General features: G+C 40.6%; 1 protein-coding gene across 16 annotated transcripts in view; it reads left to right on the top strand.

Annotated features, from left to right (window-relative positions):
* The window catches only part of TCF12 (transcription factor 12), a 387,457-nt gene extending 366,544 nt beyond the window's left edge, over nucleotides 1–20,913 (top strand). For 11 of the 16 annotated variants that reach the window (XM_027123115.1, XM_027123123.1, XM_027123118.1 and 8 more), the window contains 4 exons: nucleotides 811–973; nucleotides 5,702–5,934; nucleotides 13,947–14,100; nucleotides 17,026–20,913. In XM_027123115.1, the coding sequence (XP_026978916.1) occupies nucleotides 811–973; nucleotides 5,702–5,934; nucleotides 13,947–14,089 (539 nt within the window). In that variant the 3' untranslated portion in view covers nucleotides 14,090–14,100; nucleotides 17,026–20,913. The remainder of the gene's footprint in view (nucleotides 1–810; nucleotides 974–5,701; nucleotides 5,935–13,946; nucleotides 14,101–17,025) is intronic. The other 5 variants (XM_027123116.1, XM_027123120.1, XM_027123119.1 and 2 more) reach the window with 1 other exon arrangement.
* The last annotated feature ends 5,471 nt before the right edge of the window (nucleotides 20,914–26,384 follow it).

The following is a 26,384-nucleotide window of genomic DNA, read 5'->3' on the forward strand; positions in this document are numbered from 1 at the left end:
CTTACCAGCTCCTGCATCTGTCCTCTTTCTTTTTTTTTTTTTTTTTTTTCTTTTTTGGCTGCACCGTGTGACATGTGGGATCTTAGTTCCCTGACCAGGGATTGAACCCGCACCCCCTTCAGTAGAAGTGCAGAGTCTTAACCACTGGACTGCCAGGGAAGTCCCTGTCCTGTCTCTTTCTAAATCACTTCCCCTCGTGGCTGAGTCTTCATTGTCCCTAGAGGAATTGAGAAAGACATTTCTGAGTATGTTTAGAGCTCTGAGTGATAGTAGCTGTTGTTTAGAAGATTATAATTTAATTGGGGAGACAGACAATTCTTATAAAAAGCAAATTGTTGTCAATGTTATAACAGACCTTATAAATAAGTACAAATATATAGGTGGTATTAAGACCACCAAGATAAAGTTTTCCCAGTTGTATTTAACCATGATGCCTGTTTTATTGTGTTTGTCCAGGAAAATGTTAAAGCTTATTTCGTTTAACTTGACAGCATCTTAGAAGTTTTTAAAATGCATCATGTTTCTCCTACCTTGTTTGATTGTTAAATGTGCCTGAAAATGAGCATTGGACTCACCATCAGGGTCAGGCTTGTTTTTTTTTAAATACAGGTGCTTTAAAAAGCAATTTTTTCTAAGGTTTGTGGACGTGCTTTTTCCAGCTCTGAATAGTTTACTTTTTTACATCTTCAGATTTCTATAGTAGCTCTATAACAACTAAGGATATTTACCATCAAGAAAGCTTTTTACTGTCTTAATTCTAATTCATAAATGAGTCTGGACATTTATTCTGTTTCTTTGCCTCTTTGTTAGGTGGCTTGCAAAGTCAGTCTGGAACGGTTGTTCCAACAGAAATCAAGACTGAAAACAAAGAGAAAGATGAAAACCTTCATGAACCTCCTTCATCAGATGACATGAAATCAGATGATGAATCCTCCCAAAAAGATATCAAAGTTTCATCTAGAGGCAGAACAAGGTATTTGTTAGCATCCAGGTGTTAAATTTCACTCATTTGCCATGGGTGAAGATACTTGGAAAATTGAAGTGTATCATGCATTTAAGTGTCAGCTGTGTTCTAGATACTGTGTTGGGACTTTTATGTGTTGTCTCATTTAATCCTCATAGCATCCATAAAAGGGAGGTGTATGAAGCTGACTCTAAGTTTATGTTTTCCATGTTTCCCACAATATTTTAGGGTCTACATATAAAAAAGAATTACTTCTCTCCCATCAATGCTTATAGTCTGTAAGACAGCTAGAGAACAAAATAGCTAAAACAAGTTAAATTGTACAAGTGTAGGTATTTAGATATAACCCATCAGTAAATATTCAAATACATTATTTTAAGGCTAAGTATATGGTAAGACTCTTGTATGATTTAAACCAGGGGCTGGCAAGCTATGGCCCATGGGCCATATCTAGTTCATTGCCTGTTTTTATAAATAAAGTTTTTTTGGAACACCACTACACCCCATTCATCTACATATTGTCTGTGGCTGCTCTCACAGTGCAGTGGCAGATTTGTGTAGTTGCAACGTAGGTTGGATGACCCACAAAGCCGAAAATACTTACTTTCTGGCTCTTTATAGAAGATATTTGCAACTTACGTTTTAAACAATACTTTGAAAAGAGTATGGAAAAGGAAGTACTCCACATGCGTTGATGTTGTCGGGGAAGGTTTTCTAGAAACTGGACTTGACTTTGCTTTGAAATATGGATATTGACACATAATACATTAGTTTCAAATTATTTCCAGATTCTTCCATCAGATTTTTCTTCTAGTTCTACATTAAAAGTAGGTAATTTGATATATTCGTGGTACATCCTATTTCTTGGTATATATCCATTTATCAGTAGTATGTATATATCACGTATAGATATTTATATTTAAAACATTGTTCTTTGTATTAAATTATGGTACAAAGGAAATTACAAACTAAAAGAACCAGGATAGTCCTTTCTGTCAGTCTCATACTTAAAAGTTGTCCTTTTGCATTTGACATTCTCACTATTTTCAGTAGTTGACATTTCTCTTGAGGAAAATTAAATCTTAAGGTCCTAATACTATCATTTTAATATGCATTGTACTCAGTTGTGCAAGGGCATGAAGAAATAAAAATTGAGTCAGGGAATCCAGAGTCCACTCCTTTGAGGAATCTTAATTCTTTCATAGTTTCATTATTCAAATAGAACTTTAAGGGAAATAATTTGCATCTCTCCTCATCATTCATCCTTTCATTATATAGGTCAGCAAACTTCGTGTGTAAAGGGCCAGATAGTAAATATTTTAGTCTTTGTGGGTCATACAGTCTCTGTTGCAACTGTTGAACATTGCCACTGCATCATGAAAGCAGCCAAAGACAGTACATAAACAGGTGGGTGTGGCTCTTCCAATAAAATTTTATTTACAAAAACAGGTAGCTGGCTTATGGGCCAGTTTGCTGAGCACTGTTATAGGTCATCAGAAATTGAGAAGGCAGTATAATGGGTTAATAATAACAATACTTAGTAGTTAATAATAGTAAATTTAAAACACAGCCTTTGGACAAAATAAGGCTAACCTTGGTTTGAATCATGGCTTCATCACATTTTGCCAAGTAACCTTGGCAAGTTATTAAACTCTCTGAGGTTTGGTTCTGTCTTAACAGGAGACTTTCTGTTTAGGATTCTTGTGGGAATAAACTGAAAATTATGCATATAAAGCCCTTTTCACACTGTCTCACATGCAGTAAACATCAGTAAAGGTACTGTGGTAACTTATGTTGATAATAATTTTAGATATGTGCTCTTGATTTCTTCCATGAAGCACTAACCTGGATTCTTGTCACTACCCTGCCACTCATTAGCCTTGTAATCCTAGGGAGGTTACTGATCTTACAGTGGTTCTCAACCCTGCTGCACAGACTCCTGAAACATTTTAGAAATACAGGTGCCTGGCCCCTGAACCCGAGCTCCCTGTATCAGCATCTCTGGCAGTGGGACCTTTGAAAGCTATATTTTATAAGTGCTCTTGAAGATTCTAGTGAGTGGCCACCTTTGGAAACCTTTGGGCTAGATGATCTGTAAAGGTTTCTTTGAAGTCAAAGAGCTAGTGATTCTCTATTATCAAAAGAATACTTTTATGAAATTCTTGACAATTGGCTAGTAAAAATCTGTTGTCCACTTGTGGTTTTTTTAAGATTTATTATTTATTTATTTTATTTATTTTGGGGTGCATCCTGTCTTAGTTGCGGCATGCGGGATCTTTTGTTGCAGCACACGGGCATCTGTCTACTCGTGGTGTGCGGGTTTTCTCTCTCTAGTTGTGGTCAGAGCAGGCTTCAGAGCGTGTGGGCTCTGTAGTTGTGGCGTGTGGGCTTAGTTGCCCTGTGGCATGTGGGAATCTTAGTTCCCTCACCAGGGATCGAACCCACATCCCTTGCATTGAAAGGCGGATTCTTTACCACTGGACAGGGAAGTCCCTCTACTTGTTTTTTTTTTTTTTTCTTTGTTTGTTTGTTTTGCGGTACGCGGGCCTCTCACTGTTGTGGGCTCTCCCGGTGCGGAGCACAGCCTCCGGAAGCGCAGGCTCAGCGGCCATGGCTCACGGGCCTAGCCACTCCGCAACATGTGGGATCTTCCCGAACCGGGGCACGAACCCGTGTCCCCTGCATCGGCAGGCGGACTCTCAACCACTGCGCCACCAGGGAAGCCCGCTCTACTTGTTCTTTATTAGAGTACTCAAGGTATTAGAGGTGAAGCACCAATTCTTTGTGTACATTTTTTTCCAGGTTCTAAGAGGCCCTGCTCAGTAATTTATTTCTGAAATATAAATAGAATTTTCTAGAAGTTATTCCAAAGCATTTTTCTCAGATATTCTTTTCTGATTAATTAGTCTGTTTTCATTACAGAAATTTGAAAATTACAGAAAAGCACACACAAAAATCACAAGAAACTCCGCTACCCAGAATTAACTACAGTTTACTTTTCAAGGAATATCTTTTCCCATAAATACAGTTTAAATTGGAGATAAACTGGATAAAAGTTTTATAATTTCAACTTTTTTTAGTTTAACAGTGTGTTTTAAACCTTTTCATCTATCTGTGTTTTCTCCAACATGTTTTTTTCTTGTTGTTTCTGTTTTTAGGCAGCTTTATTGAGGTTTAATTCAAATATAATAAAATACACCAATTTTAAGTGTACAGTTTTGGTCCTTTGACATATGTATACAGTTATATACATTAATAATGTAGAATATTTCTGCCACCCTAAAAAGTTTCCTCATGCCAATTTATAACCAGTCCTCTTCTCCCATCTTCTGGCAAACGTTGATCTGCTTTCTGTTACCATACTTTTGTCTTTTCTAGAAGTTCCTGTAAATGGGATCATACAATATGTAGTCTTTTGTGTTTGGCATCTTTTACCTAGCATAATCTACAGCTTGATTTTTAGAGGGTACATAGTAGACCATTATCTGGATGTACTGTGATTTATTTAACCCATCTCCTAATATTGGACTCCCATTTGTTCTGAAGTAAATAATTCTGTGATCAACTTCTTTACCTAAATTTCTATGAACATCTCTAATTATATCCTTTGGATGAATTTCTAAAGTTGGAATTGCTGATCAAGAGATGATGAACATTTTAAGGCTTTGGGTTCATTTTGAACAACCTTCAAAAAAGTTGTTCCAGTTCACCCGTGTTTTAAAATCACCACTGATGATGATATTTCTTCCAGAACAAAAAGTATAGTCATTTTCTGAGATACTTCTCTCATTCCACATCTTAAGCTTTTCTTCCCCCTCCTCACCAGGGGACTGCCAGAATATATTTAAGAACATAAGCAAACTGTAATACATTACTATAATAGTACAGTGTTTCTCAAACCTTAATGTACATATGAATCTTGTTAAAATGCAGCTTCTGATTCAGTAGGTTTGTAGCAGAACCTGAGATTCTGTTTCTAACGGTAATGTAACACTGTTTTTACAGTAATGTAAAAAGTAAAGTTTTTAAGCAGTAATGCTGATGCTGCTGATCACATCTAGAAGAGCAGGGTGCTACAATATGTGGTCATTCAAATTATGTTTATGAAGAGTTTCACTAGTAGTGTGGAGAAGTCTTTATGCTGTAATGTGCAATGAAAATGCATTCAGAAATGTACGTGGGGGACTTCCCTGGTGGCGCAGTGGTTAAGAATCTGCCTGCCAATGCAGAGGACATGGGTTCAAGCCCTGGTCCGGGAAGATCCCACATGCAGCAGAGCAGCTAAGCCCGTGTGCCACAACTACTGAGCCTGCACTCTAGAGCCCACGAGCCACAACTACTGAGCCCGTGTGCCACAACTACTGAAGCCCACACACCTAGAGCCCATGCTCCACAACAAGAGAAGCCACGACAATGAGAAGCCTGCACACCGCAACGAAGAGTAGCCCCCACTTGCCGCAACTAGAGAAAGCCCGCGCGCAGCAATGAAGACCCAACACAGCCAAAAATAAATAAATAAATTTATTTTTTTTAAATGTATGTGGTATAATTTCAACTATATATATTTGCATTGAGGAAGGACTGGAAAGAAATATACAATAATGTTAAGTGTAGCTATTACTACCATTTGGTAAAATTTATAGGTCATTTTTATTTTTATAATTTTTAATTTTGTACAATAAGCATATCTTACTTTACAGCGAACCTAATAGACATTGTTGTTACTTTGCCTTCCAGCAGTACTAATGAAGATGAGGATTTGAACCCAGAACAGAAGATAGAAAGGGAGAAGGAAAGGCGGATGGCCAACAATGCCAGAGAACGCTTGCGTGTGCGCGATATTAATGAGGCATTCAAAGAGCTTGGTCGAATGTGTCAGCTTCATTTAAAGAGTGAAAAACCCCAGACAAAACTCCTCATTCTTCATCAGGCCGTGGCAGTCATCCTTAGTCTAGAACAGCAAGTCAGAGGTAAGTAGGTTCAGCAGAGATATGTAACTGTTCTGCTTCCAGTGAGTAGACATTTCTGTGTCCACTTGCTTTTCTGCTTGGTCAGGTTGTTTGTAGGTGCTCCTAGTACTTCTGCTACCACATCATCCGTATCAGGTTTTTCTCTATTATTCTCTCGCCTCTGTCTCATTATATAGGTCAATATCTGTAGGCTCAGTGCTTCCCAGAAACCAGTAGAGAGTAACCCTATGAAACAATGCAGTGAACAGCCAGCCTCCTGCTCAGCATTAGTGCTTTGTGCCTCTCGTTGACTCTGGTCTCCCACACTCTTGTATTTACCTGCCTACACCTGTCCTCCAACCTGCTCCTTCCTGTCTTCCCTACTTCTCCGTAGTCAGTTTCTTGCCTGCTTTACCCGGGGCATCTGTGAGGCCCTGATGGTTAACAGAATGCCTGGTCATGGCCCCTCCTGGCTTTGCCCCCTATGAATGTTGTTTATACCCATGTCAATAAGGTGTCAGAGTTTCTTTGTTGATTCCTGATAAGGAATGCCATGAGGTTCTTGGGTTAATATGCACTGGCATGCCTGTGTGTCCCTAAGGACAAAAGTGTGGTTCATACAGACTTATCCACTGCTGACTGAGACAGCTCTCCCAACTGTTTTATTTTGATGGAATTTTTTTTTTTTTTTTTTTTTTTTGGCCACACAGTGCAGGTTGTGAGATCTCAGTTCCCCAGCCAGCGATTGAACCTGGGCCATGGCAGTGAAAGCCTGGAACCCTAACCATTAGGCCGCCAGGGAACTCCCTTGATGGAACCTTGAAGAAGCTTTGAAACTTCATTTTTTGAACAAAGTGTTTATTGTACACCTCCTCTGTCCCAGTCAGCTATGTTCTAGACCCTGGATTATCAACTAATACAGGCTTCTAGCCTTTGAGAGGTTCTATCATCAAGCTTGCTTTTTTGAATATACTTATATATCTTCTTATTCAAAGTTACGAATGCCTCATCCTAAGCCTTTTTGCAAAGAATTTATAGATGTGGCCTTTGATTCCAGACCCCATCTCTAACCTCCCTTCATTGAGAGCAACTTTGTCTTCCTTATTTATTGGGTATTTATATAATATTTTATTTAAAGAAAGTTGGAAAAGAAAAAAAGAGTATGAGTGGACAGATGCTTGACAACTGCGACAAGGACCCTTGGCACTGATCATAGAAGGAATACTGTTTCTAAGGAAACCAGAGTTAGAGAACTTGAACACATTTTCAGAAAAACATAACACTAGTAATTAATTCATCTATTCATTTCCCTCCAGTGTTTTTAATGAATAAAAATGATGAATAGATAAAACACTTACCACTAAAACCAGATACTGCTCCTGCTGTCTTAAAGCCCTTGAAGTACCTGTAAAGCGTAAATGTTAATGAAACCTGATCAAGAAGTTACAGACTTGGGACTTCCCTGGCAGTCTAGTGGTTAAGACTCGGCGCTTCCACTGCCGATGGCACAGGTTCGATCCCTGATCAGGGAACTAAGATCCTGCATGCCATGTGGCGTGGCCAAAAAAAAATTTTTAATAATAATAAAATATATTTTTTAAAAAAGTTATAGACTCCCTTGTGATATTCATAAAGACAGTCTGATAGTTGCCACTCATCTGTGGCAGGAGCATTTGTCCCTTGAGCTTTCACTATCTCCTGTCACTTTACGAAATGTTTTTGTTCAATTATGTCTGACATTCAGTGGCCAAGTATATTCATCCTGCTCCTCAGCAGCCCAATATATTTTCTACCCTGACGCTACCAAGCCTTTTGTTGTCAAGACTGTTGCCTCCATCAGCACTGTGAAAGTTTTACTGTCGGGACAACAGTGGTGCCAGAACTTACTCTTGTACAGCACCTTTCCTTCCCACGGTTCATTAGAGCTAGAATAAAGTCATTTGTGTTCTTAAAAATCTTTTTTTTAAAATCAGAGGTCCTACTCTCAGATCCAAGCCATCAAAAATGAGAAATACCTCTGTTTGAAAAAAAAGTTATAAACTCCATCATGCCTGGGTGGATCGTATTCATTCATTTGTAAGATTTCATTTTGTCATGATTCCATGCAAGCACCTAGAATAGAAAAGCTGAGTCTGAAAGAGGATCTAACATCTAGGCTTATCCAGCTGCCTACTAACTTTCTGATCATTGTTATGGGTACTGACTTTTTCACACTATTCTGGAAAGCTCTATATAAGGAGCCATTGACTGATCAGAATGAACAAAACTTAAATACACTGAACTGTAACTTCATTAGGGACTGCTTTAATATTCATAAAAGCCTGCCTTCTTCGCACCCTCAAACTCTGGGCTTCAAAGCCCAGAGCCTTTATTTTACAGCTTAATGTAAAAGCCGTGGGGTCCATGTAAGACTCCTTGAAAGGCTGGCTATCTAACAGAGTTTCGAACCCTTCGTGTAGCCCATAATACCTGTGCCTTGTCTATAGCAGCACCTTCAGAGTTTGGTATAACCGCTCTCCTTCCCTGCACTTGATCTCCAGTAGTTTTTGAGTTATTTTGGTAACCTTTGAAAGCCTCTTCATCCCTGCAGGGGCCCTACGCAGCAGCCCCTGGGCCCAACAATTTCTATAAAGACATACATTTTGTTTACATGACCTACTTTGGACATCCTCTGGGCTCTCTGGCCACCCCCTTTGGTTTGGGGTAGTGTTCCAAGACCATGTCTAGCTGTCCACAACCTGTCATCCCTAGACAAGTGGATATACCAGGAGGGCAACCAGACCTGGGTCTAGCAGTGAGTCCTTGAGAAAAGCAAGAAGTGGCTTCCCTTCCAAGCCTCAGATTTTGCCAGAGCATTTTTGTGCCTTGGTGCTCCACATATCAAATCCCATATGGCCTCTGTCATTGCCAATTTAAGCCTTTCTATTATCGTAACTGTAATTTTACCATTACAGTTTTACTAATCCTCAGCAGATTTCACATATTATCTTCAAGTTTGTCCTCTCAGCTTTACTAAAGATTAAGTTAGTGATCAAACACTTCCTCCTCAAACTCTTTTCACAGGTCAGTTCGATAAACTCATTTGTCTTCTGGTGAATTTAATTTAGGGACAATAGAACTATTAGGATTTTAGTTTACTGGTCTCTTAGTTAGTTCAAAGATAAATAAGCTAGGACAGCGGTTCTCAAATCTGGCTGGTCTCAGAATCACCTGAGGCTTTTCCTTTTCCCAAACAAATTTCCAGACCCTACCCTCAGTACATTTAATTCAGTTGCAATGAGATGGTCAAACATAGTCTTAGCATATTCATTGATAATACACCACTCCTTCCTAAATCTCCACTGAAATGAATAAAAATGGCATTAACCCACAAGGATAGAGGGGAGAGAAGATAATAACAAACAAGAGAGCAAAAGTAGATAGAGAAGTGGTAACTGACTTACTTAGACAGCAGAAATTAAATGGAACAGAGAGGAATACCAGCAAGAAGCAGAACATTTGCCTTACAGGGCCCCTATCCCCTGAAAGCCTCTGGACTTTGGAGGTACTAACTATTGGAAAAAGCAGAAGTCAGGCATCAGACCTGAAAACAGAAAGATTCATTGGAGGTTTGCTATGGAAAGTTGGATCCCTAAGTCTCCTCTGTACTTCATATTGCTTCTGCCCTCTTTTCCCTTCGACCATAGAAGCCAGGAGGATTATTTTTAGCAAAAAGTGAAATCTGAAAGGCTGCAAATCTGAAACACCAAGAGGAGCAGAGAATGAGTGAAGTATGAAGCTGAACAGTGAGACCTGCAGCCCTGTGTCCTGCTTTGTTTTCCTAATGCTGGCAACAAAGTATATTAATTCTATCCTCAAGGAAATGGGATAATTCTTTTCTAAAGAAATTAAAATACTCTAGAGAAAAGACCTCCAGATTTAGGAATTCCTGAGTAATAATTTCTCACTTTTGGATTACCATAGAGTAATAAAGCCCACCAGTTGATGTCTTACTTCTAATATTAAAGGACAGCCAAAGATTTAAGAAAAACCACCATGAAAAAGAGAAATTGAGATCAAACCAAACAAAAAAGAAAGAAGAAAACAGAGACATGCAAAAAGCATTGGGAAACTTTTTTTTTAAATAAAATTAATGCCTTCTTTTTTTTTTTTTTTTTTTTTTTTTACTGGTATGCGGGCCTCTCATTGTCGTGGCCTCTCCCGTTGCGGAGCACAGGCTCCGGACGCGCAGGCTCAGCGGCCATGGCTCACGGGCCCAGCCGCTCCGTGGCATTTGAGATCCTCCCGGACCGGGGCACGAACCCGCATCCACTGCATCGGCAGGCGGACTCTCAAACACTGCGCCACGAGGGAAGCCCAATTAATGCCTTCTAATAAGAGAAAATGTATGCATAAAAGAGAAAGAAGCCATGAAAAAGAAATTCAGATGATATGATAGAAAAAATATAGTAGAGGTTAGCTGATAAAACTGAGAAAAGTCTCCTAGAAAGAGATGAAAAATAGGAGAGAAGAACTAAAATTAGGGGGGATCAATCTAGAAGTCCAACATCTGACCAATAGGTTTAGTAGAGTAAGAGCAGAAGAGAGCAAAGGGGATTATCATGGCAATAATACAGGAAATTTACCAGTGCTAAAGAGTACATGTCTCAAGATTGGTAAACTCTAATCTTGTGTTAAGAATAATGATTTTAGGACTTCCCTGGTGGTGCAGTGGTTAAGAATCCGCCTGCCAATGCAGGGGACACAGGTTCGAGCCCTGGTCCAGGAAGATCCCACATGCCGCGGAGCAACTAAGCCCGTGTGCCACAACTACTGAGCCTGCACTCTAGAGCCCACAAGCCACAACTACTGAGCCCACGTGCCACAACTACTGAAGCCCACATGCCTAGAGCCTTGTGCTCCACAACAAGAGAAGCCACTGCAATGAGAAGCCAGCACACCGCAACAAAGAGTAGCCCCCGCTCAATGCAACTAGAATAAGCCCGCGCACAGCAATGAAGACCCAATGCAGCCAAAAAATTAATTAATTAATTTTTTTTAAAGAATAATGATTTTAATAATTACTTCAAGTTGAAGTGTATCATCATGAAATTTCAGAGCATCCAAGTTAAAAGGAATATCCTAAAGCTTTTAGAAACAAAATTTAAATAGCTCAGAGACAAAGGAACAACATTCAAAATGTCATCAGAGTTCTGAAGAAGTAGTGCTGGATTCCAGGAGACAGTGGAACAATACCTTCAAAATTCTGGGGAAAAATCACTTTCAACCTAGTATCCTATATCTAGCCAGACTATTAATTAAAATGTAAAGATAGGATAAAGATAGTTCAGATATGCAAAGACTTTAAAATTCTACCTCCCATGTACACTTTCTGAGGAAGCATCTGGAACATATGCTTAGGCCAAATGAGGACATAATCAACAAAGACAAAGGCATAGGATTTGGGAAAGAAAGGATCTAACACATGGGAACAGCAAAAGAAAATCCCATAACGAGAACTACTAGGCCTAGAAAAGAACCAGTTTGCATTGAAAATAGAAGACTGTTAGCTGTGGAGGAAAGGTTTACAGGGAAGGAAGGTGGAATTAATAGATAATATGATGATGTGTTTGAGATTTTAGGAAGAAATATTGAGAGAGGCATTTGTTAGATCTATTAGAGCATTTCGGGGGGCGGGGGAATTGTCATTACTAACAAATGAAAAGCAAAGCAACTATTAACTACAGGAAAAACAGTCCTATGAACAAGGAAACAATCAATACAAAATTCTTGACTTGCAAGTATGTCCACATAGATATAATAACAAATATTTACCTAATCATAATATCGAAGAAGTGACTGTTGCATTAGCCAAATATTGTGCTATAAACATGTTAAGAAGATGATATTATAGAGAGGCAAGTCCTCAGCCACATACCAGAGGGTAATAGACCCTTAATAGAAATGTAAGAAAGACAGTTGCTTCTTATGCTCCGCACATAATGTCTGACTTCTTCTTACCTCTGTATGAGGCCTTCCTGGCTACTTAACATGTTTGCCATGGCCTGCTCACACAGACCAGGAAGTATGAAGCAACAGCACTAGCTTTTGCTTTTTTGGATCAAAGCTCACTTACTTCACATTTCGTAGAGCTTACTGTAGTATTCTCTTGGTTCTTCCAGCCCTGAGTGTTGTCTGACTCATTGCAGGAGTCTACAAAATCCTGCCTAACTTGAGTTTTTGGTTCTGGTCCTTTCCAGCTATTCTGATCGTGCCTCCTAGAGCCTTAGTAAGATAAGAGCAATGTTCCATTGTAAGAGAAATGTGAGAATGTTTCAATTAGAAAACGTTGAAATCTTTCTCCTCTTTGGATTTCACATGTTAATTTGTGCCCTCTTTTCAGTCTCTCTGGTCATTGTTTGAGACTATTGCCTACACAGTAAAGGAGATATGACACCTAATGAAAGTCAGACTTCTCTTATTTGTTAGAGGTACACAATTCCTTGTTAAGAAAGCAGCTCCTGCGACTTCCCTGGTGGTCCAGTGGTTAAGACTCCGCACTTCCAGCGCAGGGGGCGCAGGTTTGATCCCTGGCTGGAGAACTAAGATCCCACATGCCACACGTGGTGTAGCCAAAAAAAAATAAAAAATAAAAGCAGCTCCTAATATTTTTACATAATGATGGACATGCCGATTTCTACTACTAGTTATCCTGATAAATTAAGTAAGAGTGTACCTTCCTTTCTTCATTGCCTCCTCAGAGTTGTATAGGCTTCATGTCTTTTCCTAAATGCAGGGACTTTGATGACGAATGTTGTCATCATGTATGAGTAAAAATAGAGTCAGTAAATTTACCATAATAAAGTCTTTTGTCTACTTTTTTTAAACTCAGAAGTGAACTATAAATGTGTTTTGAAATATGCACATTCAAATATGTTTTTACTTTCCCTGAAAAAGAAAATACATTAAAAAAAATGGTCTACTATGTTGCATTCAGCTTGGGCCATCATTTCAAGAAAATCTAACATGTAAAAAAAATTACAACTTATACAAAATATTGTTTTCATTACAGGCTAAGTTTAAGTGGTCTTTTTATATTATATTCATTAACACATTTTTAATCAGTTTATAAAAATAAGTGTAACAACTTTTAACTGATACTGTATGTTATAAACTGAAACAAAAAACTATACCAGGAGCTGTCATGGGTTAGATAGCTTGTACTTAAAACTCATTTAAAGAAGTTATAACAGGAACTGTAGTTCCTAAGTAGATTTTCATTCAGTGGGTTTTAAGTTCAGTGGATTTTCTTTATCTTTATTTCATATGGTAATATCCCACACTTTAAGCTCCTTTGAAAATGCCCACATCAGAAGTTCCATTCAGTCTTCTCTGCTGTCTCATATACAAAGCAGTAAAGGTTTTTATAACCCTCTCAATCACACCCCCAACTGTAGAAAGAACATCTCAATCATCTCGTTCTGCATGTAAATCAAAGGAGAAAAGCAGGATATACTAAGGCTACCTCTCTTCCTGGAGGGGTTGGCACATTTCCTATAGAGGAATGGCTGAGGGTGTCTCTTAGTTTATCATTTTCTGAACTGGTAGAATTCTAGATAAAGCACAGATGTACCTCTCCAGCACATAGAGAATGTCAGCATTCATAACAGTTCAATGTGTCATATCTTCACAGGACACTGAGGGGATTCGGTAGACTAATAACAGCATTTGCCACAGTGTTTGGATGAAGCAGTAAAAGAACTGCTTTAAGATATTGATGTAGATCAAGTTAAACCCTGGAAAACTAAATCATAAGAAGACAACACAAAATGGTCAGAAAGAAGTATAAGTTTTAAGGCTCAGTTAATGCTGAGGTTTTATGTAAGCATATCATTGTTGCCTCTGAGGTTATTCATTATGGGAATGGAATTACACAGAGATTGGTAATCCCCACAGAAAGAAAAAATAACAGCCATTTGTTCAGTTTAAGACCCAGGAGTCCATGATTCATAACTTCTGTCTCTAATGATGAAATTATTTTTTCCCTATTTCAGAGAGGAACCTTAACCCCAAAGCAGCCTGCCTTAAGAGAAGGGAAGAAGAAAAAGTTTCTGCCGTATCGGCAGAGCCACCAACCACACTGCCAGGAACCCATCCTGGGCTTAGTGAAACTACCAACCCTATGGGTCATATGTAAACATCAGCCAGGTAAGTATAAGTATGAAAAGAAAGTACAGGGAAGTCCCCTGATTCATCTTAAACTGAGTTAGAACCTTTGAACAGAATTCTCTGGTAGCACAGGTCATGGTAAAGGTCACGTGTAATTTGGAATCCAACAGCTTACCTTTCTGTTATATAGTTAGAGAGCCCGTGTCATTTTATACCAAATTACTGTTCTTTTCAAAATGTGATACTGTCCTTTGATTCATAAAGAACTTTGGGCTCTCATGTTCTGGATCATCGTGTATACTCCCTCACATGAATATTATTCTGATCCAAGAAGAAAACAGTGCAATGACTCATCTATCAAAACATACTTTTGCTACCACTCATGGTCCTCATTCCTCTACTCAGAAGTACTTGATGGCATCATCAACCAGTATTCTGTTAACCATCTACCTCTTCTCTATCATGACATCTTCATGCACAAAACAGTTATTGCTTGCTTCCATTTGGATCATTAATGGAAGTCTGTAATACGCATGTTCCTTCCCCTGTAAGAATATTAGTTACACCTTGTGGAATCTATTAAAGAATGTAGAGGTATTGTATATGATAGAATCAGAACATCCTTCTCTTGGGAATTTTACTTGTTGAAAGACTGTTCTTTTTATCTTCCTCTTCATGAACTAAACAGTTTGCTTCTTTGTGATTTTTTTTTTTTAAAACAAAGTGACAACAGTAGTAGGAGGTTGTTGCCCAAGTAATTAGAAAACGTGAACCATCTTTTTCTTAACTATATACTTTCATATTATCTATGAGTTGTAAAGTTAATATTTGGGTGACAGAAATTAATACAGACCATAATTAAATATTTGAGTCAGTAACAAAATATAGCTCGCAGTATGGATTAGGAGTAGAACTGGTAACTTCATTTTTATAATCTGCCTTCAGCAGTGTATAGTTCTTTTCCTAGTTTCATCAGCAGAGTAAAAGCAGTAGTAAAAGTAAATGGATGGGAGGTTTGGAGCAGGAAAAAAATACTGAGTGCAATTTCATTTCGTCAGCTTTGTGGCTGTCTCATTTTGAGCTGAAAGTTTGGAGTTTGATAGAATATTTTGTAAACTACAAAGATTAGTCAATAACTCACCTTTTCCTGAAGAAATTGATTTCCTACCACCTCTTCATATATCCTTCTTAGGATCAAACTAGACCAAAACGGAAGATTTCATTTGGGGACAGAGGAGGAAGTATTGATGTAATTATTTAGGTGTCAGTTATAATTCTAACATTAGCACACTGGAAAAAACCCTGTCATCTCTCCCACCAAAAACAAACAAACAAACAAAAAAAACAGCTATAACAGACTGTGCATGTCAAAGGGGCTTTAGGCAAGAGCTAGTTAAATTACAGATCCTCTAAAACCCATGCCATTGCTTCATGTTCTGTGGAAACTATAGAATATCATGAAAAAATATTTTTATTCAAAAATAAATTTTGAAGTCTTTACAATAAATACAGGCAAGTGTTTCTTGGTGCAAAAGTGACTTTCTAAATTGGCAGATTATGTCGAGGTACCTTCCTGTGGTCGGGTATCAGGTAACCACCAGGCTGTGAGAAGAGCACTTCACATTCAGCTGTCACATTTACCTCGGAACCTGGGTCTTCTTTTCTTGTCTCTCTAGTTTGTTGTACCCATTTCCTGTTATTCTCTTCCCAGTCTCTCTCTAGCTCTTTCTCCCTCGACTTTCTCTCCCTACCTCACATCTCTCTTCTCCCCTACCGTTTACTTCCTGTTCTTTCATTGCTTCTGTATCTCCTACTCTTTCATAGCTCTATCCTTATCTCTATTATGAGGAAATTCCCCCACTTTAGGTTAAAATTAAACCTTGAACATTCTCACCTATCAAAAAGAATTCTTTTTTAAAAGGAGTGGGGAGAGGTTTCAAGGTTATATAAGAAATGTAGTAAATGCACTTTGTTCCATAAGATTTCAAAGGCTAGTGTTTATTATATTAAAATAAGCCTTAAAGATTGCTAATTTCATAAAGGTGGTTATCTGGTTTCATCTGATCCCTTCAATTCTTTATAGAACTGGATAGCAGCAGATTAAAACCAGCAAGAGATTGGGCAGCAGGAAAACAACTGCTAGAATCAGAATAGCTGATAAATGACCACAGAATGACTGACTATAAAAGCACAATAATATAAGGCCACGAGGCTTTGAATGTCTCAGTTATCCATCCCTAAGAGCATCACTCTAATATAGAACCATACCGTGGCCCTTGTTTAATAAGGAGGTGAAAAGTATGATTCTTCTTAAAGCTATTTCCATCCAAAATGGCTGAAATGGGAAATTTCAGAGCTATTACTATGTATATTATATTAAGAATATAAACATAAAATTTATACTAATAGAGTAAATTTTCTTAGTAAATTCATTGAACAAACACTTACTGAGGACCTACCATGGACCAATAACTGAAACCAATGTGAAAATGAATTCAAAATGGTCCCTGCCCTCAGAAACTTTCAGTTTAGAGGAGATAGATATAAACAGTTAACACAGTACAGTGGACTGGATGTAGCAATAAATATATGCTTTAACGTCTCTCCACTGAGAACTGGATGAGTAGAACCTCAGAGCTCAGGTATTGCCAACCTGAATGTTGCCAAAATTAAGGTTTGCATAATTACCACAGCTGTTATATAATCCTCTATCTTGTGATTCTATAATTACATGATCTCCTGTAAAAATCTTACCACATACATCAAGTAAAACCATTTCAGTTACACCTTAAAAGAAGAAACCTCATTTATAAGTCATGTAGCCGACTGCTAATTTAGTGTAAACCTGGGTATAAATGAGGAATACAAACTTGCTTTGTTTTGTTTTGTTTCTGGGGAGGTGTTTATTTTTAACCGTGATGTCCTAATTGGTTCTATTCTCTCCCTTGGCTCTCCCTGCCACAGTTCCAGAGTTATCAGTAGGCTAGATAGAAGGTGACCTCTCCTCATAAGGACTTGGACAACTCAGATTATCTGAAGACACAAACCTGATAGGAGGGAGAAGAAAAAACAAAACACTTGAAGCAAGAAATGCAAATGTAATCCTACGATCAAAGCAGCTGGTCAACACTTCCATCAGAAGTGAAGATAGGAAGCTCATCAGACAGAACATCAGCCCATGAGATGTTCGCAACATATCAATTTGTTGCAAGCAGTGTGTCGCTTCTGCACAATCAGAGACTGTCTCGATCTCTCCACTCACCGTGGAAGTTGCCTTGTGCCTAAACTGAATTGACAAATGCATTGTAACTACAAATTTTATTTATTGTTATGGAACTGTAAGGTCTACATATAAAGGGAAAAAGTTAATGTGGAAAGCTGATCTCCACTCAGCTGATGCCAGCATTAGTTAAAGCTGTTCGCGTGCAGAGAACAAAGCAGTGACAACCATTGGCCCTTAGCATTCCCGGCATACCTATTAGTGTCTTAAAAAGGAAGGGAAAAGTCTTTTGTTGCCCTCTCCTATCCTTTTGCCATATGAATAGTGTTTTCCAAGAAATAGGAAAATATTACTTGGTATAGCATTTCTCTCATGCTCATTTTTTCATTCATTTTTATTTTTTCTTTTTGGGTGTTGTATTTGGTCTCTGAATCTGAATAGTTTATGGTCACAGTCCAGAATCCTCCATGTAGCCCTATGTGCTTTGCATATTTACTTTACAAAGATAAGCAGAGACCATCTGTGACCATAGCCTAGCTAAGATTTTTAAAAGGGGAAATTTTGTCCCCTATATTTTCCCCCAAATAAATATTGCTTTATTTCTAATAATAACAAGACTTTTCAAGCTTCTAGGTTTCATAGTAAAGCTTGTAATAGAAGTGTAAATTACAAGGGAAGAATTTACTTTTTAGAAATTGCTTTGTTTTCCAAGCAGTAAGTACTACATATAGTACTTATAAAGTGTTAGCTGTAAGTAAGCACAAAATGAATTTAAAATACAAAGAAGATTTTCAGGCTGTGATTATGTTGAATATAACAACCCAGCAGTCACCAAGGCAGGTAGTGTGATAAATGAACACACCACTCTGAGGCTAATTACCTAATGGAATACAAGAGCAATGGTCACCCATGTCCTTATTCTAGCCTTTATTTCTCTGTCATTTGGATGGCTGGTTAGTGGGGAGGAATTCAGTGGGTGATGTAATCAACTGCAAACCATCTGCCCTGTCCCAAGAAGATGAGCCAGATTAGCATTTAACCAGTCCTTGTCAGTCCATCTTAATACTGTGCATTAAGGCACCCCTCTGTCTCTAATCCTTAAGAGTTTTTTTTTAAGACACAATAATCACTTTGAACTTCCATGAAACCTGTCTTCCACCACAACAACCCTGGGAGAGAAAAACATGCTAATAAACAAGGTTGTCTTGGCTTAATAATTCCTTATAGCCAATATCAACAAGGGCAATCAGCACACAGAAGAAAGGACCCAAATCACTATGTAACTTAAAGATTTCTGTTAATTTGAAAGAACAAAAACAATTAAGACAGAACTTCAGATTCTCCAATCAGGATGATACCTAACAAATCAGTCTTTCGTGAACGTAATGGACTTTCTGGTAACTTTAATTTGCCTATATTCTCCAATTACATCAGACTCTCTCTGTGGCCTTGTTCTTCATTTCAGTGTTAATCAGCTAAAACAGAAGTTGTTGCTTATGATGTGTGAGTGAACATATGCCACTGCCTGGCCTTTTTTCTTCAGAGCTTGTTGTCTTTTTCGCTATATTAGACTTTGCAGTATGCCCAGAAGCTTTCCTTCATAAAATAGAAAGAAAAAAACATTTGGCTTATTTTTCACTGTAGCTAGTCTTTTATACAATAATCTTGTAAGAAAATTTCTTGAATTCTAAATATTACTCTTTCTAGATTTTTGAAATCGAAAAGTTTTCAGTAAAAAGTTTCTTACTTTATTTTATTATATTAGGTAGTAAAAATGTAGGGTTATTTACCATAACCTGTTCATTAATATCAGAAATTTACAATAGCATTTTAAGACCATAGTAGAATTCTAGCATACCGCGTAGTACCTATGGAGTATTGTAAGAGCTAATTGTCCGAGACGAATTGCTTCTCATCTTGTTCTCCAGTTTCCATTGTTGGTTTATTGCAGATTTGTATCCTGTGTCAAATGCAAGGTATTACTGATAAACCTTTTGAACCAGCAGCAAGAAGTTCAAAATTTTTTCTGTCACTGTAACAGAAAACACAATATGTATATAACATTTATGTAGCAATAAATGTGCCATCTTTTTTTTTAACATAGTAAACTAGTGAGTTTTTTACATTCCTCTCTCAAACAGTAATGCATTTTGGTTTTTTTTCCTCCATCTCATTGCTCCCAGGAATGCTCACACTGCTTTTCTTTCTTTTCTCCCAGCTTTCTTGAGATATAGTTGACATATAATATTGTGTATGTTTAAGATGTAGAACGTCATGATTTGATATATGTATATATTGCAAAATGATTACCACAGCAAGGTTAGTTAACACATCTATCACCTTACATAGTTCCTTTTTGGCGTGTGTGGCAAAAATGTTTAACGACCACGCTGCTTTTCTTACGTGCATTGCCTGTGACCTTATCTGGGAAACCCATCAGGACAGAATCAGACTTGTAGAACTAAGCTGCTAATCTAGTCTATAGCTTCTCTGGGTTATATGTTTCTCCTCTTGCCCTCTCTACTGATAGTGGCCTTTTAGCCTTTTCCTGAAGGTTTACCAATGGTGATTAGTAGTTAAAATCTGCTTACTTGTAGATCTAGAGAAAAACGAAGATGGAAAAGGACTCAAATGAAGCTTTCAAATTAACATTATTTGAAGCACTTTCACATGTTTTATATCCCTTTTCTCACAAAAAGCCTATCATAATTAGGAGATGGTATTATTTACTGTTCTCAGATTAAAAGTTCTGCTCTTATCCCAGTTTTCACATACAGCCCCACTCCACCCCCCTGCCAAAAATATGCATAGTGCTTATCCACAAGGACTTCAGCCACGCAAGAGCCTAAAACAAACAGTGGATGAACTTTTTTGGACAAACTTTCGTAGGGCCTATACGTGAGACACCCAAGATCATCGTCACACCCTCTTGGGATCCTGACAAATTGCTTCTCTTGGTGAATTATGAAATCCACTGTTCACATTGGAGGCCCAACAGATCATTTTACTCGTAGGAGTTGAAAACAAACATTTTAGTTCGATTTTTCTTTATACAGATTGATGAATAAAATATAGATTATTATAATTAAATGAAATCTAGAAACCATCTCATCAACCACCTCATTAATAGCTTTATAAAAACTGAGGCCCAGAGAGGTTGTATGTCTCCAAAAGCACATAACTAGTAACAGATTAAGACACTTAAAACGTGTCCTACAAAATCTTCTTGCCTTTACTTTTTGTCCTTTGTCTTTATAGATTTTTAGGCCAATTCTCTTTAGTGGCTTCACTTTTTTCTCTCCTCTACTACATTTTTTTCTTTCATTTTTCTCTCCTCTAGTTCATATATATTTTTCTTCCATGGAAACTCAGAATTTAAATGTACATCACGTCATGTGTGCATGCATGTGTGCATGCATGTGTGTGTGTATCAAAGGTTAAAGAGTATTAGCTTTGGCATCAAACAGTCCTCGATTCAGTCCAGGCTCAACATCTAGTTAGCTCCATTTCCCTATCTGAAAAATGGAGATACATATTAGAATTGTGTAAGTATTGAATGAAACAATGTATGGAAAGCTCTTACCTTGGTTCCTGTCACATAAGTACTCAATAAATGATAAATATTTTTTAAATAAATAGTAGCTTTCCTTTTAACCAGCTCCCAGGAAGATTCTTCTTCAGCCATCCTGTGAGAGAGGTAAATGGTGGTAAAAATAACCCCAAGAAGATGTCAACCCATCTTTGCAGGAGTCTACATTCTTTGGGGGCAAGCCAATGAAACATACTCAGTGCCCTCCAGTTGGGTACGTTTTATGAGGACTTTTTTTTTAAACCTTCACATTTCAAAAGAGTGAGCCAGTAGGCTTTGCCCAGTCACACTTTATGGGTTGGCAGCTAAGTCAGTTTGGGTCCTCAGGAAGCAGATACCAAGATAGAAGTGCAAGGGATTTATTGGAGGTAGCACCTGTGGGAAACAAAAGGGAAAGGAATCAGGAGTAATTAGGGATGGGATTCAGACCATGATGCAGGTCTGACATCTGTGAAAGAAGGGGAGAGGAAGGCAGATTAGGTAAGGAGAACCTCAGACTGTCTGTAGCTCTGGACAAAGTCCTGAGGTCCAAGAAGATTGCCCATTGAGGAGTCTTGTGTTGGACAGAAGTGGTAAGGTGCCAGTGTCCCTGTGGTGGGCAGTCACCTGGGAGTTACCTGAGAAGACAGGCCTCAGTTTGAATACTCCAAAGTTCTGCACTTGGAGGCTGAGAGCTAACTGCACTCCCCTGACTGGTTATCCCTTGAAGGGAGATCTCAGAGGTGCACCTCCATGGCTTTCACGGCACCTCATTGCTACTTCCTACAGAACTGGCAGAACAAAACCAAAGGGTCTACTGCAGTCACTGGGACCACAGCTGACCTCAACAGGCTCATCAGAATTTCAAAAACTGCAATTCTTTCTCCCCTGGCATTGTGCTGTCAAGGAAACCTACGTGTGTTATCAAGAAGGACAATTCCATTCCTCCTCCATTTTCATGGGCCATTATGTAGGCTGGTATAATCTGAGTCTGAGTCCCTAAAGTTGCTGTGTTATTCTGGTGTTCTTCACAGGACATTGTGATAGTCCCTGTCTTCTGGGTCAGTGGATGGTCCACAGGCTCTTTGTGGCAACCTGGCTTTGGAAGGCCACAGTGTCCTCATTGTTTTGAGGTGTTTCCCTATGCTGCCCCCAGCCCCCGGAGCTCTTACCTCTGCCCTGTACTTGAGGCGTGTTTGTGTAAGTAGAAATATCTTTCTTGTCTTCTTTTTCTTTCCCTCTTTAATCATTTATTCCAGAAGACATCTTTAAAGGGCTTTTCTGTTCCCTTTGGCCTAGACCGCTAGTCTTCCAGAACTGATGTGGGGCACTGCTGCATGTGGCCAGGTTCTCCTTTCTCACTCATGAGGGTGGGTGCCCCCCTAGACAGGGTGCCTGGCTGTGTGGTCTCTCAGGCTCTCCGGGCCATTTTATCCTTGGAAACTGCAAGCACAATGCCCAAAGCTTCCAAGCCTGTTAAAGCCTGTGAAAATGCAACCTGAAAAATATTGTGCCAAAAGATTAAAAAACTGCAAAAATGAAATTAATTTTAAAAACAATTACAAATATCATTTCAAAATTTTATAGCAAAATAAAATTACTATTTAATGTGGGATTTGAGCTCATTTCATGTATCTTTATACATACATACATATATATATGTATATATACACACACACACATATGATGGAAAGGCCTTAAATACCTTCCAAAGGTTTAACACCTTGGGTTCCTTCAATTCCAGTCTCTTTCATTTAATACATTTGTCTTTGGTTTCTTAATAATCTTGGGAAGACAACCATGTCTTCCCCTCTGGAGGTGAGGACCATTGGTGTATCTCTGAAGATCTAACCTGCCTAGGCCATGAGAACCCCCCGAGACAGCACGAGTTTTTTAGAAGCGCTAAACAGACCACTCTTCCCCTGCTTCCAGGGTGAGTTCTTCCTCAGTCCCTTGCAGCCCTATGAGATTTTTTGCTTTCTCCCATTTCTCTGGCCTTCAGCCCCTTCCGACAAGCCTGAGTTTTCTCCTGGAGAGCTGGTCCTTGTTGAACTGAGGTGGTAGCCCAGTGTTGGGAGCAGGCCCGGGGCAGGGCCTCTGGTCCACAAGCTGGAGGGATCACCTTGTCCTGAAATACACCCAGCCATCAGCTGTGATAGATTTTCTCCATCCGAGTACTCCCAGTGGCCACCCTCGCAACTCAGGGAAGCCGGATGATGTTCCGAAGCAGCACCGTGATGAAGCTCTGGCCCCTGCCTTGCAGGGCTGTGGGCATTGGGAAGTCCTACTTATGGGGCCACCTCACACTCAAGCTCCAGCCCCAGGAGCCTCTCCTGAGGCCTCCATCCTGTCGGGCTGAGCCACCACACCCCACTCATGCCAGGCCACCCCCAGGTCATCCTGCCTCACGCCCAATAAAGCCTGTGCTGAAAGGACCAGGGTTGTTTTTCAGACTCTTTCAGCAGGGAGGTATTGATCAACCCTGATAGTGCAGGGAGCTCGATCTCACCCCGGACTGGCAGAGATTAATTAGTTTGATTCCCAAGCATAATCCCTAATTAGGCACAGGAAGAAAGGAAAGAAAACACAAAGGAACTATTCTTCTGTTCCAGAGGGGGAGGGGGAGGAACGGGAAACGGAGGAAGGAGCAGGTAAACATATTCCAGCACCTGAGTGCCTACTCCCAACCAACCCAAGAGCACAAACGTTGCTGAGGAGGGGGTGTCTTCCTGCGAGGATCTCATATGAAAATGTGCCTTTAGTTTCTTTGTTTTGCTCCGTGCCTAACGATGCACAGGAAGGTGCGATTAAGCGCTACGCTTTGAAGTACCTGCTCTAGGCTTGCTCAGCCTCCAGAGGCTGAGGTTGCCGCAGGGGAGAAATCAGCTCCGTTGGGCTGGGAGAAAAAGGTTGGATGGGGAGGGGGTAATCACCCTGAGACCCGAGTACAGATAGTGAAAGGAAACATTTCCCGTAGCTGAGAAGGAGGGGCACCCCTTCCAGAGCCCAAGAGTGGGCTCTTGTCTAACTCTCGGAAATGAACTTTCCGAGGAGACACACGTGCTGACAAAGCAAGAGACTATTGGGAAGAGGCGCCCAGGTGGAGAGCAGCAGCGTAAGGGAACCCAGGAGAACTGCCCTGCCACGGGGCTCGCAGCCTTGGGTTTTATGGTGATGGGGTTAGTTTCCGAGTTTTCTCCGGCCAGTCATCTTGCTTGGCACACAGCTGGTGACTCAGGGTCCTTCCTGGTTGCGCACGCATCTCTCAGCCAAGAGGATTGGCTGGATTCCAGCGTGAAGGATTCTGGGAGGTTGGTCGTCTCCTCCTCCTTTGGGCCCGTCCTGAATTCTCCTGGGTAGTTTTCCGAGGCAGCGCTTCGTTTCTTATGGGAACCTCCTGTGGTGAGACAACTCAGGTAAGCGGGTTATCATCGTGTCTGGCCAAGGTGGGCGGTTTTGGTCAAGGGTTCCCTAACATTATTACTAGCATTTTCTAGAACTTTCCAGCCAGGACTGACGGGTAGTGGGGAGGGCAATGGGAGGAAGGAGGGACCTCACTTAGCCGTGAGATTTGGCCAATCAAAACTTCACCCCGGGGCTTCCCTGGTGGCGCAGTGGTTGGGAGTCCGCCTGCCGATGCAGGGGACGCGGGTTCGTGCCCCGGTCCGGGAAGATCCCACATGCCGCGGAGCGGCTGGGCCCGTGAGCCATGGCCGCTGAGCCTGCGCATTCGGAGCCTGTGCTCCGCCACGGGAGGCCACAACAGTGAGAGGCCCGCATACCGCAAAAAAAAAAAAAAAAAAAAAAAAAAAAAAACTTCACCCCGGGGAACTTCAGTTTCCTCTTCTGTAAAATGGGGGTAATTTACAATCATACTAGCTCGTGTGATGGTTCTGAGAATGAATTGAGTTCAGAGGTGCATGGCACACAGTAGGCACTTTCTAACCCACCTAACGAAAGCAAACCAAGGGAGCAGCAAATCAAAAAATGATGTAGCCATTAAGAAAGTAATTGTTTATATTTTTAGGTGTGATTGCTTTTCTGCAAGTCCTTGTCTTGTAGAGATGCGTGTGCTGTAGTATTTACAGAGGGAACGATGAGGTGTCTGGAATTAGCTTCGGTATAGGGCAGGCAACGGGGGTGGGGTGGGATGACAGGGTTTAGATGAAACAAGATTGGCTGTGAGTCTATCCTTGTTAAACCTGGGTGACAGATACATAAGGGTTCATTATGCTCTTTATTTTGTAGATGTTTGACATTTTTCATGACAAGTTGAAAGAGAGGAGAAAGGAAGGAAGGAAGGGAGGAAGAGCGGGAGGAGGGGGCCGGGGGGGTGGCGGCAAGAAGGAGGAAAGAAGATTCTGCCTAAGTGTCCCTTCTGAAACCTTCCCCAAGCGCCACATTGTCAGGGGACAGAGGGTGTTTTCTGCTCATCCTGAGCAATGAGACCCATGAGGAGACAGGAGGGTCATCCAGGGAGCAGCCCCAAGTGGCAAAGTCCCTCCGGGGACCATGGAGAGAGACAGCAGGACAGGGTGACAGCGGACAGTGGATCCTAGCACAGGTCTTGCCCGTGACATTGGGTGGCGTAGGGCCATGGGACCAGAAGGGATACTTAGAGGGGAGAACAGAAAGAGCTGTGGAGGAGGAAGCAATGTGAGCCCACTTCCCTAAAGAAAGGGTGGCAGGGCCGGCAAGGTTGAAGGTGGGGTGCTCCAGAATTCGAGTGGGCTTTTTGAAGGAGAAGGAGAGCCTGCGGTACCCCCAGGTACCAAGCAGCTGGTATCTGGAGAGACACAGGCCACTCCGGGTAGTCTGTGGTCTGGAAATTGGAGTGTCTGCTCCCCTCACCAGCTGGCGGGTGGCCCTGGTCTAGGTGCTGGGCCTCCACCAACGGCAAAGTTCCCCCAGGTGCCTGCGTGGGGAAGACAGGCACCCCAATCCCTCACGTGACCAACCGGAGCGTCCCCATTTCCCTGAGGCTTCTCCAGGGGTCCCCACAGGACTGAGAACCGTACCGCGGTGACCCTTTCCCCAAGGAAGTGCTGTGTCCCAGAGCAGCCTTCATGGGGGTGACATGTCCAGATCTGCCCAAGAAGGCTGGTGATGGAGAGAGCAGAATCTGCCAATCAGTGTGGGGAAAAGTGGATTCTGCAACAACCTTGATGAGGTTAAGAGCTTGGGGGGGCCTGGGAAGACCAAATGTTTAATATTTGGGAGAGAGACTGTCTAAACAAAGCAATGAGGAGGCCGCTTTGTAGTGATATGAAAGCGATGAATTAGGTTTATCCGACATCAAAGGACAGGAGATACAATGGGGACTGAGGCCCCCAGGCAGCGTGGGCAGGGCTGGAGCAGAGACTTCGCAGACTCCAGTGTGGTGGAGAAGAGCTCCAATGGTGTGTGTCTGAGCATTGCTTTGAAGCCCCCTTCCATCATTTAACACACTTCCTAAAACCTCCCCCAAAGCGGCCTTTTCAAAAGCAACATTTGCTACCAACCAGGAGAAACACAGGAGCCTGCCCTCCCCTGTTG

Source organism: Aethalodelphis obliquidens, unplaced genomic scaffold, assembly GCF_003676395.1.
Source record: "Aethalodelphis obliquidens isolate GAN/ISIS:26980383/991018 unplaced genomic scaffold, ASM367639v1 scaffold26, whole genome shotgun sequence".
Classification (NCBI taxonomy): Eukaryota; Metazoa; Chordata; class Mammalia; order Artiodactyla; family Delphinidae; genus Aethalodelphis; species Aethalodelphis obliquidens.